Source organism: Octopus sinensis, linkage group LG3, assembly GCF_006345805.1.
Source record: "Octopus sinensis linkage group LG3, ASM634580v1, whole genome shotgun sequence".
Lineage (NCBI taxonomy): Eukaryota > Metazoa > Mollusca > Cephalopoda > Octopoda > Octopodidae > Octopus > Octopus sinensis.
Window position 1 is genome coordinate 125,025,704 of NC_042999.1, and position 22,847 is coordinate 125,048,550.

General features: G+C 36.3%; 1 protein-coding gene across 3 annotated transcripts in view; it reads left to right on the forward strand.

The window, feature by feature from the left end:
- The window catches only part of LOC115209348 (threonine synthase-like 1), a 78,352-nt gene that overhangs the window by 35,161 nt on the left and 20,344 nt on the right, over positions 1–22,847 (forward strand). For 2 of the 3 annotated variants that reach the window (XM_036501258.1, XM_029777717.2), the window contains 5 exons: positions 5,205–5,345; positions 7,385–7,666; positions 11,246–11,778; positions 15,382–15,452; positions 16,402–16,506. In XM_036501258.1, the coding sequence (XP_036357151.1) occupies positions 5,205–5,345; positions 7,385–7,666; positions 11,246–11,778; positions 15,382–15,452; positions 16,402–16,506 (1,132 nt within the window). The remainder of the gene's footprint in view (positions 1–5,204; positions 5,346–7,384; positions 7,667–11,245; positions 11,779–15,381; positions 15,453–16,401; positions 16,507–22,847) is intronic. The other variant, XM_036501259.1, reaches the window with a different exon arrangement.

The window sequence follows — 22,847 nt, forward strand, 5'->3', positions numbered from 1 at the left end:
GCTCACACGCAATAGTCTTCTTTCAGTTTTTAACCTATCAAATTGATTCACAAGGCTTTGGTCAATTTAGTGCTAACTAGAATACACTTGCCCAAAGTGTCATGCCATAGGAGTGATCTTCACAATTGATCACTCTTAATCATGCCATCTGAGTAGAATATACTTCCCTGAGGAACTATAATGAAACCAAAACCTGTACATTGCTTTCATTAGTTGGCTATAAAGACCAGATTCACTTCAGTTTTCACTGTTTGTGTTGATGAGAAGTTTTGATCCACCTAATTTTATAGGAATTATCTTCATTTCTTACTTTTAAATTTTAAGCATCTTTAGAGGGAGATTTTGTCTGCGAATTACTTGGATAATTTCAGCTGATCAAAGTAGTTTTTGCTACCCACTATATTACATGTGTGAATCCTACATATTTTTATACCTTGGTTTAAATAACTCATCTTGCCAAATTACATATTATTAGAAGGTTTTTAAAATCATTTCTGAAAAAAACTTTTTTTTGCAGACTTGTTTAAAGGTATTGTGTGTGCACGCATGCACACACACACACACACCACACACACACACACACACATCATCATCATCATCATCATTATCATATATATATATATTTACAATGAACAGTTTCTGTTTACCACTACCAAATTCACTTTACAAGTATTGGCCAGCCTGGAGCTATAGTAGAAGACATTTGTCCATGTTTTTATTCAGCAGGCCTGTACTTGAAACTGCATGGTTGCAAAGTGAGCTTCCTAACCACACACACATGTGTATGTGTGTGCATGTGTATGGCATGGCTGTGTGACTAAAAATCTTTTTCCCAACCTTGGAGTTTCAAGTTCAACCCTGCTATGTGACACCTTCATCAAACATCCCCTATTATAGCCCTGAGCCAACCAAAGCCTTTTGAGTCAATTTGGTAGATGAAAACTGAAATCAATTTGTTGTGTGTGTGCATGTGTGTGTGTGTGTGTATGTGTGTGTGTGTGTACATGCACATGTTTGCTTGGTTGGTTGTGTTCCTTTGTCTTGACATTGCACACCAGTTGTAAATGAGCATTGCCATCACACATGTAGTATCCTTCATTTCAAATCTTCTGTGAAAACCTGTTCTGCCATGGAGAAATATTATTTTGTTTGGAAACAAGTGATGGTTGGTGACAGGAAAGGCATCCAGCCATAGAAAATTTACCTCAGCTAATTCCTTCTAACTCATAGAAGCATGGAAAAGTAGATGTTAAAAGAATGATGATATGTATATATACAGGGTGTGGTGAATAAACTGTCATCTAAATTACACAAAAATGAAAATAACACTGACATCTCATTTTAACAAATATATTTACCAAAATTGCATAAAAATATCTTGAAATACCAAAGAGTAAATTTATTCAATAAAATCGGCATTGGCTTCAACCATGGCCTCCAGACGACTCAAGAGGGTTATGCCTGGGGAGTTAGGTGGGCAGGTTTAAGGGATAATGTGGTTGCAGAAATTGTCTGACAGCCATGACTGGGTTCTCCTGCTTGTGTGGCATGGTGCAGAGTCTTGTTGCCAGACATAGGGTCTTCCAGCAGCCACCCTCTTGACCCAGGGCAGCACTACCTCCTCCAGGCACTTGATGTAGGCCTCAGTGTTGAGTATGAGGCTGTGTGGGAGGCATAATGTTGCCATCACCAGTGATCACTCCAAACACCATGATGTTGGCTGGATACTTGATTTTTATCACTCTCGGTACCTGTCCTCAGATTGACACCCAAACACACTGAAATGTCCATATTGGAACTTCCGGCTTGAATGCCAAGCAGTACAGCATGTCATTTCCAAATTTCTGGCTGAGTGAATTGCATCATGGTGCTGTTTTTATCACAGACGGTGCCCAACTGATCCTACTATACTGTGTAGTCAACAAAATCAAAAACAAACAATACACATGCATGAAATTAAAAATATAAAATGGCTCCTGTCAAGCCATCCAACCTATGCCAGCATGAAACAGAGACATTAAACAATGATGATCAGGATGATGATTATTGTTATGTTGATCTACTATCCATCACTGCTATGTCAGCTGTGACAACCACTGTAATGACTATTGGTATCTTTGCTGTCAGCTGGTATATTGGGACTTCATACTGCATCTCCCTACCACTTTGGGCAACATGCCCAACAACCAGTACCAACAGTTCTACTTATAAACTCCTCTGCAATACTTCTTAACAGTGACAATTATTAATATAGCACCAGTAGTATACATCAGTCTGAGTCACTGATTGGTTAGAAAAGTGATGATATAAGCACATTTGTTGATGAAGTAAAGGCACTAGCTAGTTGAACAGAAAATCAATGAGGTAGGCACATATGATGTTGTCTGTGCATCTGGACAGATGAATAGCTGGTACATTTGTTGATTGTCCTGGAAAGCAATGACACATGCATGTCTATTGATGCCAGCTTCTATGTTGTTAGTTGTTGGTTGTTGGCAAATGCTGACTGCCAATTTGTGCATCTGTATTTGAGTTACTGTATTCAGGGTACCACAAATACAATAACAAGCGGTATTTGCTAGAATGACATTGCACATATTCGAAACAAAAAGCAATATGCTTTATTCAATATTTTAGATAAAATAAACAACAAAAATACATGAAATGAATCATTTATTGAGTTCCCTGTGATTTGACTCACTCAGCTGTTCCTGTATATTGCTTTATAAATTTATAGCTTAAGCAAAAAAAAACAAAATAATAATAATAATAGCATATGTTACATTTCCAAAATGTAAATGATTGTATGTATACTGTTTGCAGTAATTATTTTACACCAAGGCAATATTATTTTATTTGAGTTATGCAGAAATCTTTTATCTATATTTTGTTACATTTAAATTGAATAAATTTAACCCTTTTTGCTTACAACATCTACTTTCCAGTTGTTATAAGTTAGGAATATTTCATCACTAGAATAAGAATAGGCTGGACAAAGTTCAGAAAGCTACTACTTCTGGTAGTAACAAAGGGCCTCTCCCTCAGAGTGAAAAGCAAATTGTCTGATGCCTGTGTATGATCAGATATGCTACATGGCAGTGAGACATGGGCTACTGTGAGAACATGCGAAGGCTTGAAAGAAATGAAGCCAGTATGCTCTGCTGGATGGGTAATGTCAGTTTGCATATACAATGAGAGACTGTACTGGTACAATCATGTAATGTATATGAATAAAGACAATTGCATCAAGAGGTGCTGAGCTCTAATTGTAGAGGCAATGTGTGGAAGGGATGGGACAAAGTGGTGAGAAAGGATCTTCAGATGTTGGGCCTCACAGAGGGGATGAGAGGGGATCGAAACTCTTGGTGGTTTGCTGTGCTTGAGAAGACATGTCAAGCTAAGTAAATACAGGCATATCCCCTTCATCCCTCTTCAGGTAACTGTTCCTCTTGTCTTACGGGCTTGTGGGTGCCAGTGCCACATAAAAGCACCTGTGCCGCTGCTGTGTAAATGCACCCAGTGCACTCTCTAAAGTGGTTGGTGTTAGAAAGAGGATTCAGTGGTAGAAACCATGCCAAAACAGACACGGAGCCCAGGCAGCTGGCCATCTCCTGTCAAACTGTCCAACCCATGCCAGTATCGAAAATGAATGTTAGATGATGATAATTATGATGATGCTGATGATAATGATGCTGTTGCTGATGATGATGCTGTTGCTGCTGCTGGTGGTGGTGGTGATGATGATGCAAGGCCTGAAATTTTGAGGAGGAAGGGGTGCAGTTGATCACATTGACTCCACTGCTCAACTCACATTGACTCCACTGTTCTTATTTTATCAAACCTGAAAGGGATGAAAGGCAAAGTCGACCTCAACAGAATTTGAACTCAGAACATAAAGCCAGAAGAAATGCTGCTAAGCATTTTGTGCAGCATATTAATAATTCTGCCTATTCATCATCACCTTATATTTCATATAGTAATGTAATGTTTACATTTAAGTTTACAGCATTCAATTTTGATAATCAATACAAACAACAAGTCTCATTGACATGTATTTATTTATTTATGGATGTTATTGGTGACCTGGATTGTTGTGAATGTAAGTCTGTAATATAAAGGTTTCCTATAGAAAAATCTCTTTAGCCTAAGTCAGATGATGACAAAGGAAATATTTTAGCTACCAATTGTTTATGAGGTTAGGATATCATCTGTTCATATAAGTGTTTTGTTCTTTGAAGTCACTATTTTACAAGTTACATTGTAGGTACTGCAATCAATGCAAATATAACCATTTGTTTAGCTCAGCTTTCATAATTGAAAATGTTTGCATGCTACATTGTGAACATAATTAAAAATAAAACAACATGCAATCCTCTTAATTGGAAATCCACATGTTTGTGTGGGTGGGTGTTTGAGAGCAGATTGGGTGGTAGAATAAAATATAGTTATTAAAATAACATGTACATGAGCAGTATGTGATTTCTGAATAGAAAGAAGGAAAAATGGAGGAAAATAAATAAATAAAAACTGAGGGAAGAGAGAAAAAAAGAAGTGAATTAATTGTATGATATGATATTTCTTAATCTTCATTTGTTTCAGATTTACAGATTGAATATATCCCAGTGTAATGTATATATACTTATTTCTCTATATATTTTAACTCATCATCATCATCATTTAATGTCCGGTTTCCATGCTGGCATGGGTTGGACAAGTTAACTGAGGACTGGCGAACCAGATGGTTGCACCAAGCTCCAATCTGATCTGGCAAAGTTTCTACAGCTTGATGCCCTTTTTAACGCCAACCACTTCGAGAATGTAGTGGGTGCTTTTACGTGCCACCAGCATGAGGGCCAGTCAGGTGGTACTGGCAACAACCATGCTCAAATGGTGTTTTTTACGTGCCAGCAGCACTGGCAGGTTTCTGATTTTGACACAAGCTCAGCAATTTTAAGGGCAGAAATAAATCAATAACACTGACCCCAGTGTTTTATCGACCATGAAAAGATCAAGGTCAAAGTCAACCCTGGCAGAATTTGAATTCAGAATGTACAGACAGATGAAATACCGCTAAACATTTCACCTGGCATGCTAACAGTTCTGCCAGCCTTACTATTAATTTATAATGGATTCAAACTCGAATGAAATATGTGTTTACTCAGGATGTTTTAACAACTTTGAAATATCATTTTAACTATTTTCAGAAAAATATTATATTACTTGGAAGTCCTGGCTGTGGAAAAACAACAGTTGGTAGAATTCTTGGGATTAAACTTGGATTACCTGTGATAGATATTGAGAGTGACTATTTAGAAAATACCTGGAAAATGCCAGTGGCACAAAAGGTAATGAACATGCCTTTTTTTATATTTTTTCAACATTTAACCCTATTTCTTCTTGCCAACTATTTTACTGGTTTTGTACCTGGTGTTCTTCTGCCTATGTAACAATGATCTATTTGCCATTACTTCTAACAATACAAACTCCCATGCATATGATTCTGCCCTTTATTCCTTTCTGATCTTCCACAGCCAAACATCATCTGCATGTAACCTACACATACATCATCATCATCATCATTTACTGTTCATTGTCCATGCTGGCATGGGTTGGATGGTGTGACTAGAGCTGGTAAGCTGGCAGGGAAGGGGGATGGGCTACACCAGACTCCAGTCTGATTTGGCATAGTTCCTATGGCTGGATGCCCTTCCTAACACCAACCACCACTCCAAGAGAGTAGTGTGTGCTTTTTACTTGTCATTGACACATGTACCAGTTACATAACACCAGCATCAACCATGACTATGATTTCACTTGGCTTGACAGGGCTTCTCAAGCATGGAATATTGACAAAGGTTTTGATCACTTGTCACTGCCTCCATGAGGCCTAACATTTAAATGGTGCTTTCTATGTGCCACCAGAACAGGTGCCAGTTATGCGACACTAGTATCATCCACAACTATGATTTCACTTGGCTTGACAGATCTTCTCAAGCACAGCATATCACCCAACATTTGAGGGTGCTTTTTTCTTGTCAGTTACACAACACTGTGTTTGGCCATAACTACAATTTCACTTGGCTTGATGGGTCTTCTCAAGCACAGCATATTGCCAAAGGTCTCAGACACCAACTTTCGAAGATCATGCTTCACCACCTTGTCCTATGTCTTCCTGGGTCTACCTCTTCCACAGGTCCCCTCCACTGTCAGAGTTTGACACTTCTTCACACAGCTGTCTTCATCTACATGCATCACATGACCATACTAGCACAATCATCTCTTGCACACCACATCTGGTGCCTCTTATGCCCAACTTTTCTCTCAAGACACTTACACTCTGTTGTGCATGCACACTGACATTACACATCCAGCGAAGCACACTAGCTCCAATTCTTTCAAGCCTATGCATGTCCTCAATGGTCACAGTACATGTTTTGCTGCCATGTAGCATTGCTGTTCTACATAGGCATCATACAATATACCTTTCACTCTGAGAGAGAGGCCCTTTGTTACCAACAGAGGTAGGCGCTCTCTGAACTTTGTCCAGTCTATTCTTATTCTAGCAGCTATTCTCTCAGAGCACCCACCCCTACTACTGACTTGGTCACCTAAGTAACAGAAGCTATCAACTACTTCTATTTTTCCCCACTGGCATTTGATGGAGCCTATTTTCTGTACATTTTTAGTGTTAATTGTACCTGTGCACAGAAAAATTATTTTCCTTGTCAACCTTCCTCTGATATTGCTGCACCTTTTATGTTTCCATAGCTTACACTGAGTATGTCTTATGGAGTTTCTACAGATCGAGCAGGACCCTCTACCAGAAGGGATTTGTGATCTGTGATTTATCTGCTCACCTACTTACTAAGACTTAGGTTTTTGCTACATTAACTCTAACCCCTTTGATTCTAAACCATGCTTCCACGTCTAAAGTTTCTTCTCTAGTTCTGGAAGTGATTCAGCTATAAGAACAAGGTCATCAGCATTAAATATGTTAACCCTAAGGTAACCACTGACTATCTGTCTGTGTGTATGTATGTATGTATGCATGTATGTATGTTAGTATGTATGTGTGTATATATGTAAGTGTGTATGCATATATATCTGCATGCACAGAGTATACTCTATCAAGTAGTTGAGATTAAGAAGAGCATCCAGCTGTAGAAGCCATGCCAAAGCAGACATAGAATATGGTGAAGCCCTCTGGCCTGTCTGTTCTTGTCAAACCATCGAACCCATGCCAGCATGGAAAAGGGACGTTAAATGATGATGATAATGACAACATACATACATATATACATGCATACATACATACATGCATGCATACATAACTGAAATTTGACTTCTTTCATAGATTTGTTTCTTTCTTCTTTTGTTTGTTAAGCTTTCTGAAGTTGGAATAATGATTTTTCTTAAAGAAGAAAGCAAAGCTATGATGAATTTTGAGACCAAACAGCAAACTGTTATTTCACTCACTTGTTCAAATCCTTTACATGTTGAAAGTTTCTCCAAAATATCCAAAAGTGGTGTGGTGGTTTTCCTAGATGTCAGCAAAGAAGACATCTTGAAACGTGCGACCAAAATGAAGGTGAGCAGAATAAGTGGTTTCAAGGAAGAAATAGCTTTAAAAGAAATTCTCAACTATCGCCAAACTTTTTATGAAAAGGTATTGTTTTTCTTGTGTTTATTTTAGTTGTTTGTGTGAGGAACAGAACCAAAATCTTTGGATTTAGATTAGATTCATAAAACTCTTTAAACCTTGAGCCCAAAATATTGTATGAAATCTTAGTGTGAAATGAGTCTTGATAATAATAATTATCAAGGCAGTAAGATAGCAGATTTGTTGCATGCCAGGCAGAATGCTTAGCATTTCATCTGTCTTCACTTTCTGAGTTCAAATTCCACTGAGGTTGACCTTGCATTTTATCCTTTTGAATTTCAGAGAGAGAGTAAGTCAATTACATTGACTCCTGTGCTCAATGGTACTTAATTTATTGAGCCCTAAAGGATGAAAGGAAAAGTCAACCCCAGCAGCATTTGAACACAGAATGTAAAAATGGATGAAATGCTACTAAGCATTTTGTCCGGTGTGCTAATGATACTGCCAGCTCAAACAAACTCTATGTGGTCATTTAGTATGCTAGAAACAGCAGGTATCACATGAGTCTTATGCAATTTTGTTTTTCAACATAATTGTAATCAAAATGTATGAAGTAACAAAGTCAAAATGCATGAAATATCCTTTCCCCCAACTCTTTTTTCACATTAAATTCCTATATAATTGTAATCTAAACCTAAACCATCTGAAAGTTATTTGTAGAAAATTTCATAAAAAATCCCATTTTCTGAAAACTATTAGGAAACAATTAAAGCATGTGAATTAGCTGAAACTCCTCTCCTAAATTCTGATATAATCTACATCACCTAAAGTGTATTTGTAGAAACTATCATTAATAAATATCCATTTTTCAGAAAGTTATGAGGAAACAAATTTGTTGAGGCACATTTCTGTAGTTATGCTCTAAATTTACTGAGCGAATGAGTACCATTGGATGAATAACTGATACAAAGGAAACTTAGACGTAATGTATCAGAAAAATTACACAAGTTGGGAATCAAGTATATAAATATTGTTAAGGTAATATTTATCCCCACTTAAATGTGGATGTTCTGTTAGAACAAATTATACTGTAGTAGATATCAAGAGAGAAACTCACAGGTTGGCTTTTGGTGCAGAATGCACTCTTGTTTATACCAAGTCCACCAGATCACATGAACTGACCTTCTTTGGTCTTTTCAATGATGAATGCTCAACTGCTAGAGATAGCAGTGACTTATCTCCCAGCCAGTGCCAGAACAGGTGCAGTGAAATTGTTAAAAAATATATATTCGCAACAGAGGCTATATTAATACTGATAGGCAATATTTATATTATCATATTTATTAATATGATATCATTAAGTAGAAAGACCATTCTCCAGGCAGTTTTTCTGCTAGTTTTGTTAAAACAATGTCATCCAGTTTGTAACTTTTTTTTTTAAATATGTATTTTTATACTTACTTTTCAAAGCTACCATATTTTGTTATATATTGTTTATTATATATTGGCCACATAAGACTGTTGCACATTACTGCTAGTCTAGAAAAACATTGTATATGTATATCCATCCATCTATCTTTTCTGCCCATTATTCTTAGAAAAGTCATAGGGATACAATCCTCAGACATCTCCTCCCTAACTTTCAACCTCTTTTCCATCCGAGGGGTTTTTTACCCAGTATATTACAAACTATAGTTGATAGCTGTATTCATTTCAAGATACACTGTTAAATGACTTATTTGCATATTCCTCAATACTTTTACATTTATACTCTAAATGTAAACAACTAAAATTGTCATGTTTATATATCACACTGAGCTTGATAATTTCAGTCATTAACCAGTTTAGAAAAAATACTGAAGAAAGACATTAGTGACACTTGCTAGTATCACTAATGTCTTTGTGTATCCACCAGAAATCTAAAAGTTCAATTGTTAGTTATGGTTAGATGCTTGAAAATCATGAAATGGAGAACCAAGAAAATCAGGGTTATTATGTAGCAGAAGCTGGGGTTAGTTGGAGCTCTTTCACTAAAATGTTTTTCAACATATGATTATATTGTTAAATCTATGGCATCATCTATTTTATAGATCTACATGTGTGCAATAAAATTTGGCAAACACATTCAGCAGAGGTGTAGAGTAATTTCTGAAGAAATGTAATTTTTGTGACTCAAGACTAAATATTTCAACTTACTGCATCTTGGAATAAGTTTGTACATACTATGGAGTATGTTGGATCATACCAGTTATAAAAAAAAAATTCAAGAATTATGTTGGCATCATTTCAATTTTCAATTCCAATGCAGTGTTTATCAAGTAACTTCAATTAGGCATGATTGATTGTCAATTGATTTGTCATCTATAAGCTTTTATTGATCCACATCATGTCTCTCTATTTACTCTGGCTGATTGATAAATCAATAGGAGACACAAGTTTCTGTTGAGAATGCTTTGTTCTCTCACTGTTGTATGAAGTCATCAGAATAAATATTATGTCCTCACATTCATGTGTTCATATTTTAGCATTGTCTGACATTCTCAATTTGGGGCATGCACGACAAAATCTTTGCTTCGAACATGTTTCAAAATTTCGTTTTTGACCTCATTATCTTCATTCATTTTATCAACCAGTGCAACATAAGGCATTTTTTCTTTATTTCTTGCAAGATGTTCAAAAACATAGCCTCCTATCCATATTTTTGAAGGGTCTCCACATTCCTGCCATGTTTCTTGAGAAAATGATACATTCAGTCTTTGCGAGCCCTTTCATTCTTCACTCAAGATTGGACTATTTTCGGGCAAAGTTATCACACATATTCAAATGTCAAACTCCTCATCTCCTTTTGAGTTTAAACATGCCTAATTCATGTGCTGATGTACTTGTTATAGTGGGGTTAGTTGGGACCTGTTCCACTTATCCCCATGCAGCAATGACCTCAACATATGTGACACACACAACACAAATTGAGACAAGTAAATTATTTGCTGCCTCCTTTTAATTATATTCTACTAATTAATCAACATATTAAAGCATTCATTCCTGTCTACTGTACTTATTAAACAAATTCAACATTTCTTCTATCAAGTAAAAAATTTTACTGTAAGCTATGAAACATACAGAAGTTTTTCTGTTGACTTGAAGAACTTTTGCATTACCGTGATGATTCCAGTATGATTGAAATGTAGTATAAGAGGTCCTGACTAGGCATTTTCTTTCTGTTGAAAAGGTGTTTTATCTTGATACCTTCTATTATAGATAACATTCCTAAATGACCTTGCATCTAGACTCAGTAATTAAATGAATGGATACATGTGTTAAGTGGTCTGCTTAAAGGCACTATAAAGTATTTGTGACAAACATGAATTCTTGACCTTATTTATCAGTAGACTAGTGTCCCCCCCCCACTCCTAGTTATTTTGCTTCTACATTTCTTGAAATATTTTTATTAATTGTAATTATTATTTACAAATGAAGAATCTAATTTAGTTTTATCTCTTGAACATTTTAACTCTTTCTTTTTATTTGAAAAAGTTGTTATATTAATTAACAATATAATTATTTTTATGCTTTTGAATTTCATGAACTTTGAAAAGTAAAAATATAACTAAAATCTTATATATATATCCATATTTCAATAAACAGTTTTATGACGTGAGAATTATATGTGAAGAAAACGAAGATCCATTTTCAATAAGTGAAAAAATATTTAAGACCCTTAACAAATTGGATAATCCTTTTGGTTATGTATCTACAAGACACACTACACAATCTGGACTACATCAAGGTCATATGGATTTTAAGACTACTTTGGTCTGTGGACTTGCAAAAGATGGTGGCTTATTTGTAGCAGAGGAGCACAACTTTCCAGCATTGACACCTGGTCAGTGGAAACGTTTGGTTGGACTTCCATATAATAAAATTGCCTCGCGGATTCTTGAACAGTGGATTCATCCATCAGATCTAATTCCACAAACATTAAATACATACATTGAAAATAGTTACAAAAATGAGATTTTTTCCAATGAAGATGTTATTTCTATAAAACATTTAACAGACAATCAATATATACTTGAATTATTCCATGGTCCAACAGCATCATGTAAAGACTGTTCTCTGCAGTTGATGTCAAAGTTATTTTTAGAAGCTGTACAACAGGACACTCTAAAAAATAAAAAGTAAGTAAAACAAGCTATATTTTAGTGCATTTAAATATATTAGATCTTAGCTATATCAAAATACTAAGTTTGGCTATTTTATTTAGTATTCTACCTGAACAAAGATCTAGCATGTAAGATGTCTATCTTAATATATTAACCAGTTGCTGAATTTTTGAAACAGCTGTGAAGAACTATAATCATCAGTTAATGTCTGTTCTTCATGCTGGCATGGGTTGGATGGTTTGACAGAAGTTGGTCAGCTGGAGAGCTGCTCAGACTTCATTTCTCTATGGCTGGATGCCCAACCACTGTAGAGAGTGTACTGGGTGCTTTAAACAGAGTACTAGTATGGGTGCTTTTCCAGCACCAGCACTTTTACACAGCAGCAACATGGGCACTTTTACATGACACCAACATTGGCACTATTACATGACACTGATATGGACACCTTTATGTGGCACCAGCATTGGCACTGGCATGGATGCTTTTACTTGGCACCGGGACAGACACTTTTACATGGCACCAGCCCTTACAAACCTTCAAAACCAGGATCTTTTGGCTGAGTGAGGGATGTATTGAAGACATGCCTGTATGCATGGACTGCTATGATTTTACTTAGCTTGATGTGTCTTCTTAAGCACAGCAAACTGCTTGAAATCTCAGTCCTGTCTTATCTCCTCTACGAGGCCCAACATCTGAAGATCCTTTCTCACCACTTCGTCCCATGTCTTCCTGAGTCTACCCCTCCCACACATTCCCTCCAACTATATTTTTTCTTTGCCAAGTACGTTTGTGTTTACATTTATGCAGCATCTTTTATAAATGTAAGTTATGCTATATATAAGTGCTTGTTCATCTTTTGTCTCTATATTTTAATACATATTGTGTATTCCGTGTTTGCTGTGCCAAAATTAATTTACAAAGTCTGTTAATGGCAAATTATTTTTAATAATTCTGAAATAATTTTCTCTCAGTGGTTTCAGAATGCCTGCAAAGAACATGGACACAGCTTTTTCATTCTAAAGAAACCATGAAAAAAATTATTTAAAAAAAACAAAAACTCATGCATGGTTGGGCAGTTAACAGTAGGAAGGGTGTGCAGCTGTAAAAGCAACTGCTTCACTGAATGAATCATGCAAGCATGAAATAATGGATATAAATCAGAACTACTACTACTACTACTACTACTACTACTACTACTACTACTACTATATTAAGGCAGCAAGCTGGCAGAACCATCACTATGCCAGACAAAATGCTTAGGAGCATTTCTTCTACCTTTACATTCTAACTTCAAATGAAGCCAAAGTCAATTTTGCCTTTCATTTTTTTCAAGGTCGTTAAAATGAGAACTGGGATTTGAAACATATGAAGGTTGGCAACAAGAAGTGCATCTTGTCACAGAAAATCTACCTCAACAAATTCCATCTGACCTGTGCACATATGGAAAAGTGAATATTAAAACATTGGTGGTGGTGATGATGATGATGATGATGATCATCATCATCATCAGTATCATCATCGTCATTTCTTTAACATCTAGCATGGGTTTGGACAGAAATTTATTTGATGCAGGATTTTATAACTGGATGGTTTTCCTACCACCAAGTGTTACCTGTTCTTCAGATAAAATATTCTACCAATCTAAGACATCAAAAAGTACCTTCCCCTAGTTTCTTTTCTCCTAATTAGAAAAAGTATGCTCAGAGTAGGCCCATTCAGCAAGCGGTCATAATGTCAAAGAGGAATATTAACATCTGCACTACTTTGCTCAAGCAGAAACAAGCACAGAATATATGACTGTGTGGTTAAAAATTCGCTTCCCAACCACTCAATTTTGGGTTCTGTCCCTCCTCGAATAAAATTTAGACTAAGGCAGTTTTAACAGAGTTTAGACTCAAAAACAGGGGATTGGGTGATGTAAATACCGTAAATCCTTGAGTATAATCCGCATTTTTTTTCCCAAAATTTAAAGGTCAAAATCCCTAGTGCGTACTATATACAATGTTAAAAATGAAAATTATTTTCTAAGCAATGTCCGAGTCTCTATTTGCTGTCTGGTTATGTGTATTCAGACGCATTTTGTGATGACAGGCGTGAAAATACCTTAAGCTAAGCCTGAAAGCAATGAAGTCATAAAAGGATCATCCATAACTTGCAGTAATCAACATTTATTAAACGTTATTACTGTTATTTCTTTATTTTCTGCAAACAAAATGCACAAAAAAGCTACACTTTTGCATTATGTTATATATACAATAATAATAAAGGACGTTACCGTATACATTTTTATAAACCAAGAACGTTATATAGACCTTCTTGATTCAAGTTAGAGAAGGGGTGTGTATTATATACAAGGTTTAGGTTTTTCAGAGATACAGCCCCGTGAAAATCCTCTGCGTATTATACTCAAGGGCAGACTATACTCGAGGATTTACGGTACTATAATGTATTTAATCTGGCACACTGTTACTATAGTAATTCCTCAAACATTCTTTTTATCTTTGTCATGTTAGATATCATTCCAGTTCTCTTCATTGTTTATTCTAGCTTGAAATCTGTTATTGTAATTATCAGTCTTTCTTTACATATTGTTGCTACTACGTGATATAACTTAATAACGATCATACTAACAAACAATTACACTTGACTCCAAGTTCTGTGTAAGATTGATAGACAATGAGCAGTTTAGCTTCACCGTAAGGCACATGGCCGGAGTCATCAAAGGATGTGGGTTCGAGTCTCATGACTTGTTGTTGACAATAATAGGTGTAGGAGTGGCTGTGTGGTAAGTAACTTGCTTACCAACTACATAGTTCCGGGTTCAGTTCCACTGCGTGGCACCTTGGGCAAGTGTCTTCTACTATAGCCTCGAGCCGTCCAAAGACTTGTGAGTGGATTTGGTAGACAGAAACTGAAAGAGGCCAGTCGTATATATGTATGTATGTACATGTGTGTGTATGTTTGTGTGTCTGTTTGTGTCCCCCCAACATCGCTTGACAACCGATGGTGTGTGTTTACATCCCCGTAACTTAGCGGTATGGCAAAAGAGACTGATAGAATAAGTACTAGGCTTACAAAGAATAAGTCCTGGGGTTGATTTGCTCGACTAAAAGGCTGTGCTCCAGCATGGCCACAGTCAAATGACTGAAACAAGCAAAAGAGTATACACTCATCAGATATACAGGTTTTGGACTTAAGTTGAACACAGCAAAGCAGCCTGCTTTGTTGCGTCCAAGTACTAAGTTTGTACGTCTGAAAAGTATAAATCTATTAACCTCACATGAAACTTGAAGTCATGTGTAACTATTTGTAAGTATGATCATCATTAAATTATATGATACTTCCTCTGTCTTTTATATAGTTGAATGCTCTTTTTTTCTCTTTTTTTTTTTTGCAATGAACCATAACAAATCGGGTATATGTGTGTATGTATATAAACAACTCCATGAATCTAATATTTCTAAAATCTCTATTATTCAGAAATATAATTTTGGATGTATTGGAATGTAATATAACATCGAATTTTATTTGATATTGGATGACAAAATCCTCTCAGTAAGATTCAATGTTTTCTTTAGATTAACATGATTAACCATTCATTTTCACCATCTTTTACAGGTATGTGATTCTTGTTGCAACATCTGGAGATACTGGAAGTGCTGTGATAGATGGATTTTCGAAATTGGAAAGTGAGTTTTTGTATGAGTCTCTATGAATGAAAAAATAAGAACTATAATTAGTAAAATGTTTATTGTACCACTGCCAGATTTTTTTTTATGCTGGTAATATCTTGCAGTATATATTTCAGTTCTTTTACATTTTGAGTCCAAATCCTATCACAGTCAACTTTCAGTTCTGTATTTAAGAGATGAGGAATTATGGCCATTATTTACATTTGATGGATATTTGTCCTCATCTTGTTTGTTGTTAACACGTTTTGGCTGATATACCCTCCAGCCTTCATCAGATGTCTTGAGGAAATTTCGAACCTGGGTCTTCATTCCTAAGGTATTTTTCGATGTTGTTGTTGTTGTTTTTATTATTATTATTATTATCATCATCATTATTATTATTATTATTATTATTATTATTATTATTATTATTATTATTATTATTATCATTATTATTATTATTATTATTATTATTATTATTCAGGTCACTGCCACTAAACCCAAGATTCCGAGTTTGATTCCAGGCAGTGACCTGAATAATAATAATAATAATAATAATAATAATAATAATAATAATAAATCAGACTGGAGTCTCGTGCAGCCCCTCAGCTTACCAGCCCTGGTCAAACCGTCCAACACATACAAGCATGGACAACGGATGTTAAATGATGATGATAATGATTATCATTATTTGTAAGGCAGCGAGTCAGCAGAATTGTTAGCATGCCTTTACATGTCTTTAAATTCTGAGTTCAAATTCTGCCAAGATCAACTTTGCTTTTCATTTTTTCACGGTCAATGACATAAGTATCATCTGAGCACTGGGGTAGACATAATTGATTAGCACCCTCCTTGATCAAAAATTTCAGGTCTTTCAGGTCTATAGTATAAAGAATTATTATTATTTGTACATTAGACTACTCAAGTCTTGAACAGTTGCTTAAATAACTCTGATAAATTCTTTAAGGTAATGGATCCCTCGGTGTGATGGTACTTTACCCAAAAGATGGTGTCAGCAAAATACAGAAAAAACTGATGATCAACGCAGATAGAAAAAACGTCCATGTTATTGGTAAATATAATTAAATTTTTTTCATTGTATTTGTCCGAACATTTCACAGTTTAGTGCCAATATTCTTCTCATGTCTACCTTAACTGATGGACGGGAATGACTAAATAAGATTTGAGCCAATGCAGAAGCCTCTTAGTGGTCACTTGATCTGCTACAAGTAGCAGCTAAATCTTCCTCAAATTGCACCCAATTATCTTAAAAAGGAAGGGCATATTGGATAATGTGGTTCTGTGACTGGGAGGGTTCACCAAGGATCAGTTCTCAGCTCCTTCTTATTCATTATAGTCCTCCAAGCAATAACAGAGGAATTCAAGACAGGCTGCCCTTGGGAGCTCCTCTATGCTGATGACCTTGCTCTAATAGCTGAGTCACTGCTAGAACTAGAGATGAAGTTTAGAGTGTGGAAGCAAAGTTTAGAATCGAAAGGCCTGAGGGTTAACCTAGCAAAAACCAAAGTTTTAGCAAGTAGGAAAGCTGTCAAATCACAAACCCCTTCAGGTAGATGGCCCTGCTCGATCTGTAGAAAAGGTGTAGTTAGAAACTCCATACGATGTACCCTGTGTAAGCTATGGACACATAAAAGGTGCAGCAACATCAAAAGAAGGTTAACCAGGAAGATAGTTTTTGTGTGTGGCAGATGCACAGGGGCAATAAACACTGAAGATGTACAGAAGACAGATTCCATCACATGCCAGGAAGAAAAACTAGAAGAAGTTAATAGCTTCCGCTACCTAGGCAACTAAGTCTGTAGTGGGGGATGATGCTTTGAGAGTGTAGTGGCTAGAATAGGAATAGCCTGGGTAAAGTTCAGGGAGCTCCTACCTCTGCTGGCAACTATGGGCTTCTCACTCTGGATGAAAGGTAGACTGTATGATGCATGTGTGTGAACTGCCATGCTACATGGCAATGAAACATGGGTCATGACTGCTGAGGACATGTGTAGGCTTGAAAGAAATGAATCTAGTATGATCTGTTGGATGTGTAATGTCAGTGTGCATACACGACAGAGTGTGATCAATCTGAGAGAAAAGTTGGGCATAAGAAGCATCAAATGTAGTGTACAAGAGAGATGACTGTGTTGGTATGGTCATATGTGTTACATATGGATGAGGACAGCTGTATGAGGAAATGCCACTCCTTAGCTGTGGAAGGAACCTGTGGAAGAGGTAGACCCAGGAAGACATGGGACAAGGTGGTGAAGCATAACCTTCAAACATTGGGCCTCACAGAAGCAATGACAGGAGACTGAGACCTTTGGAGATATACTGTGATTGAGAAGACCTGCCAACTAAAGTGAGATTGCAGCCATGCATGTCCGGCCCAGTTGAGAGTACCCCTGATGCATCAGGAAACATGATATGCTTGAAAAGACTTGTTGAGTCAAGTAAAACCAATATCGTAGCAGTGACCAGTGACCCCTGACTGGCTCCTGTGCTGGTGGCACGTAAAAAGCACCATCCAAACATGTAGATGTCAGGTTCACCTGACTGGCTCCCGTGCTGGTGTCACATAAAAAGCACTATCTGAACATGATCAATGCCAGGCCTGTCTGACTGGCTCCTGTTCCGGTGGCACATAAAAAGCACCCACTACACTCTTGGAGTGGTTGGCATTAGGAAGGGCATTCAGCTGTAGAAACATTGCCTGATCAGATTGGAGCCTGGTGCAGCCGTTGGCTCTCCAGACCTCAGTCATACTGTTCAACCCATGCCAGCATGGAAAATGGACGTTAAATGATAATGATGATGATGATGGTGCTTGTTGAGTAGGCAGAATGTAAGTTTGAAAGAAAAGCAGTTCTGAGTAAGGATAGGATAAAATTCATCATCATCATTGAACGTCTGTTTTCCATGCTGTCATGGGTTGGACCGTTTGACAGGAGCTGATCAGCTGAAGGGTTGTTCAGTCTCCATGTCTGTTTTGGCATGGTTTCTATGACTTGATGCTCTTCCTAATGCCAACCACTTTACAGAGTGTACTGGGTGCTTTCATGTATCACAGGCATGGTGCTTTTTATGTGGCACTAGCACCTACAACCCTGCAAGATTAGGGATGCTCAGCTGGAAAAGGTTGCCGGGTACAAGATTGTTGTGTAACTATAAGGAGACCAATGGAGTGGCCACTCCCTCTGAGTATATTATTCAAAATATATACTTTTTCAACAGCATTTTTTAAAACTCTTTACTTTGCTTGTGCATTACTAGTCAACTCTCATAATTTTTTTATTGCAAGACCTATGCCTTGGAAGAATTTTCTAAACTTCTTACTTTATTCAGCCAGCATTTCAGTGCTTTTGAACTTTGTACTCAGTCCCCTGTGATATTTTGGTGACTTTTGACATCTGGGGAAACAAAACAAACCATCATAACATCCATGCTGATTGGGGATGATCCTATGCAGTTAGATCATTTTCAGGTTACATGCTGCAACCCTTGTAATTCTAAGTTTCATACATATTGACATTATTACTCCCCAAGCAGCATACTAGCATCCTTCCTTTCTAGTTTATGCATGTTGTCTGCATGTCTTGCATGTCTTGCTACCATGGAGCACAGCCATTTGTACACACGCATCATACAATCTGCCTTTCACTCTCAGAAGAAATCCTCATGTCAACAGAGGCAATAGCTCTCTGAACTTCCTCCATCTTAATCTCATTCTAGCAACAATGCTTTCAGTACATCACTCAGATGTCATCTACACTGACGAAAATAAATTCAAGACCGATGATAAAAGTTCTATTTCTTACAAAATATTTCTGCATCATTCGAAAGAGAAATAAATTCTGCATAAAGAGTAAAAGATAAAAATAATTTGTATGGTGTTAGTAACAAAATATTTTGTAAGAAATAGAACTATTATCATCGGTCTTAAATATATTTTCGCCAGTGTACAATCAAACTAAAATTATGCAAGAATTTTGTTTATTTAAAAACATAGACAAAGAAATAATGAGTACCAATAGTAAGGCAAATTCAAATATTAAAAAAATAACTGTCAATTCATGATCCTCAATGTTTTATGTTCAATTTATCCTAATCTGTTTACTGTGTGCCACATTGTTTTCACCTTCTGATAATGAGCACAGTTATGAAATGACTTTCTAATTATTTAAAAATATAACTCCACAATGAACAAGAGTAAATTGTCCGAGTTAGCTTTGCTGCTGAAAGGTCTTATAATAAAATAAGAAGATAACTTTGCTAAATGAAACCTAGACAGAAGAGACTGTTGTAGTTCCTTCATACATTTTTCATATTTATTACAGTTTCATTTTATATTTAAAATTAAAATAACTAAATAGCACAATGATTTTTTTTATTATGCTTTGAAATTTATGAACTATTTTTATATCATGTTTTGGTCTTAATTACAAAATAACAATTATACACTTGTTTTAAAACTGTATTTTCTTTGTGTTTTGGTTTTGTTCATTTTAGAGATAAATTTAAAGTGTATAATGAGTTTGAAATTATTTGTTATGAGACATGACTGTTTTTTGAATGTTTTTATGCCTGTTCCACCTAACTTTAGAACCTGGTTATACCACTAAATTAATGCCTGGAGTAGCAAATGTTAGTAGGATGGGAAAGTAAGATGGGGTACTTCAAGTTGGTTTAGATGAGAATAATACAAAGATAGAAAATCCATAGAAGAGAGTATTGCTTTGTCAATGAAACAAAAAGAAAATAGAATTCTACAGTGATAAAGAAATTCTTTCTGAATCACTGTAGAATATTATTTTTTTGCAAAAGGAATATATGATGGTCATGGTTGATGTTTAACATCTGGTAAGCTCTGATGAAAGAATCCTATACTCAGAGTATTCCATCCATGACTATCTCATCTTATATTCAAACAATATATCCAGGACTATGTTATTCAGTGTGTCCTGCCTTTCCTTTAAGATGGTGTAATTCAGTTTTAGAATAGGAACACTGCGTCCCTACATGTCATAAAGGAATAAAGGATGACTAAAAGGTTGGTAACAGGAAGGGCTTCTGGCCATAAAACGCTGCCTCAGGAAACTCATCCAACCCCTGACAGCATGGAAAAGTAGATGTAACATGATAGTGGTGCTGATACTGGTGCTACAGCTGGTGGTGGTGTGTGGTTTAAGGGGAACTTGGCCACCGCTTCCTGTAGGCCAGGCAAACACACTGAGATTCCCTCACTAGTTTGTGTATATCAAAGGTGATGGTGCTAGTAATTGTTAGTGCTGTAACTGTATTCAGTTATGTGGCCTCCCCAAAAACCCCATTTCTGCATTTGAATTGTTAACATGGCGTATGTGTGGATATGTGGGTAAAAAGTTTGCTTCCTAACCATGTGGTCTTCGGTTCAGTTTCACTGTGTGGCACCTTGGGAAAGTGTCTTCTACTATAGCCCTAGGCCAACCAAAATCTTGTGAGTATATGTGGTAGACAGAAACTGAAAGAAGCCTGTTATGTGTGCGCGGTGCATGTGTGTGTTCATGTATATATCTATGTATGTGTTTTTCTTTGTGTTTATGTTGTGTTTGTCCCCCACCATATCTTGTTAACCAGTGTTGGTTTGACAAAAGGGACCGATTGAATAGCTATGACAAAAGGGACCAACTGAATAGCTATGAGAGTTTGAAAATAAGTACTGGAGTCAATCTGATTAAATCCTTCGAAACGGTGCTCCAGCATGGTAGTAGTTCAATGATTAAAACAAGTAAATAATAAAAGAGAAGCTGGTTTTAATTTGACAACTACATTCATTTATTCTAAATCTATATACAGTTGTTATATTTGTTGCCATAATTGAAAAACTAAAATGTTGTTGACCTACATACAACAGGATATAGTTGTTTGATTTTCACCTACTTAAGAGAATACTGACATAGCATTAAATTTTGATGTCAGTCAACTGCAGCTATTTTTTCTATGTGTGTGTGTGTGTTGGCTTTTTTTTCTCCACATCTTGCATTAATTTCTTTACAAAGTTGGCTTGGATAATTCTGAAAATGTTATTCTTACCAAACTGTTATGTAAAACATCTAGCTGGCATTAAATATCTGAACAGTTCCACACTTAACCCTCTGGCATTCAGATTACTCTGTCAAGTGAAATACTTATTTATTCACATTGTTTTGAATTAATTATGCATTATCTCATGACCTCAAGATTTCAATGATGTGATTGTTTATTTTTAGAATGAAATTGTAAGGTAGGTGTGAAAGGCTGGATATGGCTGGTTTAAACATAAAACAGGTGGAATATTTGAGCCAGTTTATATGTTAAAAGGTTTAAGTCTTTGTCTTAGTTTTCTGTTATGCCATTTGCATCTCAGATACTATGTATTACACATTTTCAACCAATGTGCTCAAGCTTTCGAGATGAGGAGGAAAATGCTAGGATTTTTAGAAAACTTGATTGTTTTTAATGCTCTGCAAAGTCCAGTACATACACATATATCATCATCATCATTTAATGTCCATTTTCCATGCTGGTATGAGTCGGATGGTTCTACAGGAACTGGGAAGTCAGAAGACTGCAGGAACTGTAAAGTCAGAAGACTGCACCAATCCCTGTTGTCATCTTCTCTGTTTTAAAACACTCTTAATACTCGTATTTTTATATAATAAAACCTTTTCAGACATGACTGTGTGGTAAGATACTTGCTTCCCAACTGCATGGTTCAGAGTTCAGACTCACTGTGTGGCACCTTGGGCAAGTGTCTTCAACTATAGCTTTGGGCTGACCAAAGTCTTGTAAGTGGATTTGGTAGACGAAAACTGAAAAAGCCCACTGTGTGTGTGTATGTGTTTGCCCCCACCAACATTTGACAACCAGTGTTATGTCTACATCCCTGTAACTTAGTGGTTCAGTAAATGAGACGAATAGAATAAGAACCGTGCTTTACAAAAAAACAATAAATACTGGGGTTGATTCATTCAACTAAAATTCTTCAAAGTGCTGCCCCAGCATGGCCACAGTCTAATGACTGAAACAAGAAAAAGATGAAAAAGAAAGCTGAGTGGATTGGCAGGATTGTTAAAATATTGGATAGAATGTCTCATAGTATTTGTTCCAGCTCTCTGTATTCTGAGTTCAAATCCCATTGAGGTCAACTTTGCCTACCATCCTTTCTGGATTGATAAAAAAAAAAGTATCAATCTGGAGATGGGGAGACTGACTGGGTCAGACAAGATTGCTTGCTATATCTGACCCAGCCCCTTATGCTCTCACAGCAATGTTTGTCACAACACTGATGCCAAACCATATCAGCTCAAGTCAGTGAGCAACAACCAGCCTTCCTAATATATATATATATATATATATATCATCATCATCATCATCATCGTTTAACGTCCG